The following is an 8,697-nucleotide window of genomic DNA, read 5'->3' on the forward strand; positions in this document are numbered from 1 at the left end:
TGCCAGCTGCTTGGCTTCTCGACCGCCGCCCTCTGCTACCCTCCTCCCCCCTCACCCACACACACATGCACAGACACCCGCACGCACGAGTGTGTATGTCTCTGTCTGCCTGTCCGTGTGCGTGTGTGTAAAAAGGGAAAACGAGAACAGAAAGAGCCAGAACGATACGGAGGACTTTGAAACGGAGAGCTAAGGCGGTTCACGGAGGGGGGAGGGGACGAGCAACACATACATCAGCGGCAGTGGCCTGCATGTCGGCCACCCTGGAATGAAGAGGAGATGAATCACTGAAGATGAGACAGAGCCCCTCTCCCTCCTTTCCACAGAAAATCGCCGGCTTGCAGATCTGATTAGTGCCAACATCACGTGCAACAGAGAGCGCCATGCCAGAACGCGTCGACGGAGCGGCCAAGACTCACGAGCCGAGCCTCTCGCCCTCATTGATTTGGAAAGCTGCTGGCGTCGAGCCGTATGCGTGCGGCGGCGGCGGCAGTGGAGGCTGTGGGAAGTATGGAAGAGCAGATGTCGAAGTGCCATCCTCGTACACGCCACTGCTATACCCATGACCACCACCACCCGCGTTGGGCGGCGGCTGCTGTTGGTGGAACACGCTGCGAGTAGGCGCAGGCAAGCCCCCTCCAATACTGCCTCCGCGTCCGGCACTCTTATCCGGCTGCCCTTGACCTTGCACCAGGCGCCCCTGGCCGTCCTGATAGTGATAATGGGGAGTGCCGCCATACAGCTCCTGTGCAGAGGTGCCGGCGTTTTCGTATTCGCCCATGGAGAAGAAGAAGCCCTGCGTCGTGCCATCGGCGGCAGCGTTCTGGTAAAAGTCGGAGTAGTGTGATGTCTGCACGTCTCCGGCGGCTTCATAGAAAGATGCGTAGGACGCGTGTTGCCCCTCTCGTAGCTGATCGACGCGGGAGAAGTCGCCCGCATCACCGGCAGCGCGCTGCGACGGGCAGCAACTTGGGCGCTGAGAAGTCGCCGGGCTGCTCCGGAGCCCAGCCGGATCGCCTCCGCCTCGCAAGTGGTATGTATCGTGTCCGATACCGTTGGCGTGGTGCCCAAGACTGGCTGGAGAAGAAGCGCTAGCGTTGAAGTCGCTCACGCTGCCGTAGCGGTTGTCGAGCGCGTCCGCCAAGAAGTCATGGGCCCCGTTGCTGCCGACTCTTCCGCCGTCAGCGCCGCCCTGTGAGTAGGCTGAGCACACGGCAGCAGTCGGTGCCGGTGTGGCAGAGAGGGAGCGAGCATTCGTGTAGGGATTATGTGAGATGCGCTGGCTCGCCCGCTGCACAGGGGACGAGGGCCCCCCCTTACTGCTCTGGCCCTGCAACGGAGGAGCGGCAAAGGCGCTGGCGGTGCTGCGGCCTGAGGACAACTGCTGACCTGCCGTCGGAGTTGCCGCTTGAGGCGTCCCGTAGGACCTGTGTTCCAGCGCAGCTCGGCCGTCACTCGTCAAGACGTTACCAGTCCTGCGGTGGGTACCGCTTGTCTCCTCTCGCATACGTTCGAGTCCACCAGAAGGTGAGACGCCCATTGCCCCGTAGCCCATTGGCGACAGGGCGGAGGCGTCAGGGGCGCCAGCGTCACCACCAGCGACGTTGCACGAGCCGCCAAGGGCACCGCTGCTGGCCCTATAACCACCTGCCAGCGCTCCTCCGTTAGCCCCGCTGTAAGAAGACTGGCGGGCCATCGATGGCTTCCGCTGCATGACACGCACGGTGATGCTGTCTGCCTCAATCACATCGGCGGTGACCGTGTCGCGGAACGAGCCGGAGCCGGATGCCAGCTGAGGCGAACGTGGAGGGGGAGCCTGAGCCTGCTGCAGATGTTCCTGCTGTTGCTGCTGCTGAAGATGCCGGTACACTTGCTGTGGGCCATGACGCGTCTGCTGCATGCTGCCCGACTCATCTGGATGATGGACAGCCGCCTTGAGCGCCGGAGCCGCCTGACTCGACTTGCCGCAGTCGCCTACCGTCTCTCCTCTACTGTCAACCGTTTCGGCAGTGCGGTCTTTGGTCATGACTGCCGGCCGCGTGTTGCCGCCGGCGGAGCTGAGAGGCGAAGGATCGACAACATCCGGAGCGAACGACGCAACTGGCGGGGCGCGATGACCCCCGTTCGCGTGCGCACCCCTTAGCGCCTGGACACTCAGCTTCTGCAGCGTCGGCTTCGCAACTGGTACAGTCGCGGATGCGGTTGCAAGAAGGGTGTTGTGGTGACTACGACGAGGAGGATAGTCGTGCGTTGTGCGCCGCTCCGCCGCGTAGCCCACCCGGTCACCTTCCCCATGAAAGGAGTGATTCATCGGCTGCGGCGGAGGCGGAGCGGGCACCGACAGGGGTGAGAGCATCGGAGTGAGAGGCTGCTGCTGGAGGTGGTACGGTTGGTGCTGGTTACCACTGGCAGCACGCGCCATAGAAGACTCCGAGAGCGACGCTATAGCCTCCTCTTGGCCCTGCCCACGCCCGAGAGGTGCCGTCGGCGAATTCGGGGCGTCCTGGCCGGGGGGCATGGCGCCACAGACGCTCGGCGGTGGCGCGTAGGACAGAAGCGTGCAGTCGGTGTGCCACGAACCACTCGCACGGCTGCTGGCTGGCGCGCTCACGTTAGATGGCGAAAGCGTCTGAGAGCGCAGCCGCTGCAGCTGTTGCTGCGGTGTGTGGGGCAGCTGCAGTGCAGATGGGCTGCAGACTTCCCTGTAGAAGCTACTCGTCACGTGCACCGGTCCACTCTCTGTGGCGCTAGAGTGCGCTCTGTCGGCGGATCGGAAAAAAACGCCATCAGCGGTATCGGTGAAAAGCTCTGCCCCGCCGCTGGGCGTCCCTTTGCCTAAGCTCACCCCATCGGCACGGTGGCTGCGGTAGCCTGTCGAGTGGCGCTCCGGCTGGTAGTTGCCGCTGCCGGCAGGGGTGGCAGGGTTGCCGCTCTGGAGAAGCGCAGCGCCGTCGAAGTAAAGCGCACTCGCTGCATTTGACGTCGCGGGCACCTCCCCTCCGGTGACTCCTGCGGCGCTCGGCAAAGAGCTGCCGTTGTAGCCGGCGGCGATCGCCTCTTCCTCGCGGCCACCCGCCATAGAAGAGCGGCCAGCGGGTGCGCAGTGGGCATCGCACCCGCCGCCACCGTACGGGCCCGGGAGACCGTAACCAAGTCCTCTATGCTGCTGTTGCAGGGGCTGCGGAGCCTGCAGCAGCACCTGCTGCGTCGGCATGGCGTGGTGAAGAGGAGCGCCACCTCGGCACTGCTTCTCTTGCAGATACTGCTGAGAAAGCCGCTGCTGTCGAGGCGCTGCCGAAAGGTGCGGATGCGGCTGCTGAGGCTCCATCAAGGGGTCATAATGAGCCGCAGGCACCCCGCCACTGCCACCGGCGCCGCACCCCATGATAGGGCACATCGCTTGATTTGCATAGCATGCGGGCCCGCAAGTGGATGCGCCGGCGTCGCTGTGGCCGCCATTGACTCCACAGCTGCTATTGTGCAGCATCATAGCCGACGACGGAGTCCCGTCACCGTGCTGCATCACGGGGTTGTACTGCTGCTGCTGAAGCTCGGATGTGGCGCGCTCGCTGAACACAGCCGTCGCCCCCAGGCTGCGCCCACCAGCCATACCCCAGGCTGCCTCTCCACCACTATGGAGCGCGGCACGGTGCGCAAAAGCAGCCGTGGCGGCCGCAGGCGACGGGTGCGACAGCAGCGGCGCGGAGCCCGGGATGCGCACAGTGACGCCGTGGAAGTACACGTAGCCGTCGTGAGAGAAGCGCCACTGCCGGAAGCGACGCGTGCGCAAAATGTCCGGGTAGTTCTGCAGAAGGTCCGGCTCCACCAACTCCTCGTCAGCAGGGTGCAGAGGGTGTAGCGCGTGCCCCGTGGTGAGCCAGCCGCCGCCTGGCTGCTGGCGGCACATATGCCCAAAGCGCAGCAGCACCTGCAGCACGGGCTCTGGGAAGCGCACCCACTTCGTGTCCGTGCCGCAAGTCTCGCGAGCGCGACTCCCGACGCGTCGCATCCACGACAAGATCAAGTCCTCCGTCGTCAAGCTGTCGTCCACATACCAGTAGCCGTACCGTGAGGTCCCTGAGGCCGCGTTGCCGCCCCCGTGGCACCGACTGTGTGGGGTGCCACTGCCTGAGGCGTCCCTGTAACACCTGTCCACCTCGGGGTTCGGAGGCCCACCGCCGTATGATGCGAAGCGAATCTTGTCGCCTGCGCGCAAAATGCGCTCCGGCTCATGCACGAAGATGGAGACAGCCCCCTGCGCTCCCGGAGCACTTGGCGACTGCTGCGGTGCACGCTGTGTGCCATTCGTCTCGGCAGCTGCGCCGTCACCATCCCCACAGGCCCCAGCATTCCCGCAGCCTGCCGCTGCCAGGGCCCGCCTCCACCGCAACGATCCGAGCGCCGCCATCGGACTCCAGTTCAACACGCTGTCCGGTTCAGCGTTGCCTTGTGCATCGACCGACTCGATCAGCAAGCGCGACGTGTTCTCCCCTGAGGGGTCAGAAGCCGTCGACTGCCGGCCTCGCTGCTCTTGATGTGTCAGCTGCACCAAGTCGCGAAACGCCACGCCGTCGAGCTCTGCAGAAACGGTGTACACATCCACCTGAAACAGCACAGACGAGGGCGCCGAAGAGAATGAAGACGGCTTGTGTCGCTGCGGATGGTGCTGCTGCGGTGCAGATGTGTCGGTGCTGTGGCTCGGATGTGTAGCCTCTCGGTTGCAAGAGCCGTTTGCGGCTGTAGCCGTGCAGTCAGGCATGATGACACCGTGGAGCGGGAGCAAGCGCCCCCGACGCCGTTCGATCGAGTTACGCGGAAGGACACCAATCAGCTCATCAGGCGTATTTTCCAGCTCCATTGCCTGTGCCGCCCATGACGCGTTGTCCCGCTTCATCGGCCACAGCGGCACCATCGAGAAGCCGGTCCCGGAGGAGGAGTACCGCAGCGCATTGTTATACATATTCTCAAGAGCCTCCGGGGTGTGCGTCTCTACGCTCGCCACAGCACCGTCCCTCTCCTCCTCGCCTGCGCCGCAAGTCTCTGCAGCCGCCGCTGACTTTGTGTGCGCTCGCAGCCTCGCTGGTGGCCGCAGCTCGCCGCGGTAGGTCAGCGGAGGGGGTGCGGCAGCCGTCAAGGTGACACAGAGCGCCTCAACAGAGTCGTGCAGCGGACAAAAGCTCAGCTGATTCAGCGCACGGGCGACTGCGACGCGGCTGAGCCGGAACACCACCAGGCCGTGCGACGCGTAACAGCAGAATCCGACCCGCCCCAGTCGCTCTCTCTCAGACACCCTCTGCGGGCCCTCAGCGATTGCCTCGGGGTCGAGCGAAAGAGGCACAGCCGCAGACTTGCCATGGCGTTCCGCTGCAGCGGCCTCTGGTTGTCGATTGCCGTCCGTCCCCAAGGCGGTAGAGAGCGGAGCGCCGGTGGTGCCGACCCGAGAAGGCATCGGCATACTCTGGAGGTGCGGTAGCGCAGTGTTGCCCTCACCGCCGTCGCAGTCGTTTGGCGGAGAAGGGCCAGAATCTCTCCGCCTCCCTCCTCGAGCAGAATCGCTGCCTGCGCTGTTTCGCGCGTCCGTCCTTCTTGACATCGCGGCCATGTTTCGCTGACGCTGCGCTGCCTGGAAGTCCTCCAGCGCCGGCGGGGTCGGATACATGTTGTGCAGCTCCGTCAGCATGCAGCGAATCTGCCTGCAGAGCTGCAACTGCGGAATGTTCGAGAAGCGGATGAGGAAGCAGTTGGCGAGGTCGCCAAGAGCCGACACCTCCGAAGTACCCCCAGAGAGGACTTCCATGAAGGCCTTCCAAGCCGGTTCTGCTCGCAGGCGTTCCACTGCTGCCTCATTGGTCTGCTCGGAGTGATCCCCAGACGCCTCTAAATCTGTGGAGGCGGCTTCGGATCCGGCGCCACCTCCCGCGCACGTCGCCACTGCCCTGTCGGACGAATCGCCCAAGACGCATCGTCGCATACCGTGAGCGAAGAGACGGCACAGCGCGAAATACGTGTGGCACTGCTCCTTGTCCCCCACCTGCTTCTCGAAGAAGACGGTGTTCACCAGAGTCGACGATGGGACGCCGTGCGGTGCAGCGCGGCGCAGCACCGTTTGCATCCGCGCCTCTCGCGACAGCGATTTCTGTGCCGCTGCAGTGGTGCCGGCCGCACTATCACGGTCACCAGAGAGACGCACAGTGGGAGCAAAGAGGGTGTGGCGCAGAATCTCCTCCACAGTCCAGCAACCGTACATGCCCACCACACGCAGCTCCGCAAGGCCGAGCGGGGTTTGCGGTACGCTGACCTGCACCCATGGCACTGTCAGCTCATCATTGCTGACTTGACACTGGCGGGTTCGGTCGACTAATTGGGACTCATCCACAGCTACGCGCACACTGTGACCGCACACTATCGTCGAGTGCGACTCCCTTTGCTGTAGCAGCTGCTGCTGCATTTCTCCTGCTCCACATGCATGGGTTGGCCCTCGACGACGACTAGGGCTGCCGCCGGCGCCGGCAGCCGCCTTGTGATGACGCTCGTTGTGTGCAATGTAGTACGTGTACCGGTACTCGTGTGCCGGCATGCAGCGTCGCACGAGAACGATGGCGCATGGGACAGGGCGCAGGCGCTGACGCTCTTTTTCTGCGTGATCGCTCCCCCCCGCGCCACTCCCCTTGTCTCTTGAGGGCGTCGCCGTATCAGACGCTGTGGCGCCGCAGATGGCGTCGCGCAGCTCCTGATCTGTCTCGTACACCTTCGCCTCCTTTGCTGTGCCGACGACGAGGTCGTAGAACTCCTCGCGGGTGGCAAAGGGCACGCGAGTGTGTAGAGACTCCGACGATGCGGCAGCACGGCACCTCATGTCAGCGTCGCCGCCCTGCAAGGCGCGCAGCGCCTCTTGCAGCTGCGCCCGCGCCTGTGCACAGCTCTCACTCGTCGACGGATGCCCCGCGGAGAGGCAGGCGGCCTGAATGTCAGTCATGTTGCGCGCTGCCAACCCTGAAAAAGACTCATACGCCGCCGTGGGGTCGGTCAAGGCGCCAGGAGACCACGTGTGATCGAGTTGGAAGTGGTACCTCGGGTTCTGCTGCTGGCGCGCATGCCACAGCTGACGAAAGAGCACACAGTCCGGGGAGGGAAAGAACTCCGCGATGAGGGGAAGCACGCGGTGCTCGTAATAGTACACGTACAGCATCTTGCCCTGCCTCAGCGCCCCTGTTGCAGGGGTCTCCGCTGGCAGCGCTCCCGTGCCGCGGCCTCGACTCGGAGCTTCGGTGCCTTTAGCAGAGCCTCGGCGGCCTCCACGGCTCGCTGCCACCGCCGCGGTCGCCTCTGCAGGATCGTCGATGAATACAGCATTCGAGTTGGCCTCCATGATCTTGTGCGCAAGTTCGGCTGTCGGCATACCGTGCAGCAACGCTGTCGGGACCGCTGCACCCCCAGCCAAGCCGGGCACCACATCACTGCCGAACACTCGTTCCGTGCGATTCGTCTTGTACACATAGTTTTCAGCGGCGCGGCTGATGAAGGGTAAGACGCGGGGCTGCGAGGTGGCTGCCGAAGTCTCGTAGAGAGACTCCCGGGAGGGCACCAGACCCATGATTGCAGCCGAGGATGCGTCAGTGCAGACCTGCACGAAGCGCCTTTGTCGTGCTCCCAAAGAAAAAAATGCGCCCTCCGGTAGAGAAAGCAAGAGAAGATTCGCGCCTAAACGAGGCGGGCGTGCGCGGCACGCCCCCCACAGGAGCCTCCCTCAGCACCCCTACCTGCGATCGCGATACCACTTGTGAGGTCGTGCGTACAGTTACCGTGACTTTTACAAGGCAGGAGAACGGCCACGGCCAGCGTGCACAGGAGATAGACGGACGCGCACACGCAGCCACAGCCCCACAACAGATATGCAAATATACACGTAAGGGAGGAGTACACACAGAAAAAGAGGCGAAGAGATTCAAAAGAAAAATTCACTGAGAGAGCCCTGCCAAGACAGAATATATAAAAATGCCACTAAAACGGATCTCTTTTTTTTATTGTTCGATCAGCGTGTCTCGTCTACAGCCCGTTGGCTGACGTGACTTCGAGTCGCTGCAGAGCGCCAGCGCAAAGAGCCGCACTGAACAATACGAACCTCTCGTAACACTCGGAGAAAGTTAAAACACAAAGACAGACAGGCACACGCACACACACACACAGAGAGAAGAGAGATGGGTGCCAGCCCTTTTTGTGTAATCGTTTCTGATGTACCTCTTACCGTTCGTTTTCTCCTATTCTCTGTTGTCCCTCTGTTCCAGCTCGTCTGCTCTGTGCGCTCGCCGACAAGCCGCAGTCGCGTACCGACGGAGAGGCACTAAAAAAAAAACAGCAAAGAATGGTAAGCAAAGAGAATACACACACACAGACACACACACGCTTAAACAGAAAATCGATTACGAACACAAAATGAGCCTCTCTGCACTCCGCCACGTCACGCCGCACCGATGGCACAAACGGCAACACACGGAGACACTTCTGCGTTTCTTTTTTTTGTTGTTACTCTTTGTGTACAGTACGTTGTGTGTGTGTGTGTGTGTCTGTGTGTGCTCTTTCTGATAATTCTCGTGGAGGGAGGAGGGAGGAATACGCGAAGGCTGCAGCAGCGTGGTAAACGCCACAGCAGCAACGACGACGGTAACAACGAAACAAAAAAAAAAGGATGAGAAGATG

General features: G+C 62.6%; 1 protein-coding gene across 1 annotated transcript; it reads right to left on the reverse strand.

The window, feature by feature from the left end:
• Positions 1 to 415: 415 nt before the first annotated feature.
• On the reverse strand, positions 416 to 7,594 carry LSCM1_01444 (uncharacterized protein; the record flags this gene model as incomplete). Its single annotated transcript, XM_067319055.1, has 1 exon — positions 416 to 7,594. One exon carries the CDS (start codon positions 7,592 to 7,594, stop codon positions 416 to 418), a length of 7,179 nt encoding a protein of 2,392 aa, XP_067176334.1.
• Between the last annotated feature and the right edge of the window lie 1,103 nt (positions 7,595 to 8,697).

The sequence above is a fragment of the Leishmania martiniquensis genome, chromosome 31 (assembly GCF_017916325.1).
Source record: "Leishmania martiniquensis isolate LSCM1 chromosome 31, whole genome shotgun sequence".
Lineage (NCBI taxonomy): Eukaryota > Euglenozoa > Kinetoplastea > Trypanosomatida > Trypanosomatidae > Leishmania > Leishmania martiniquensis.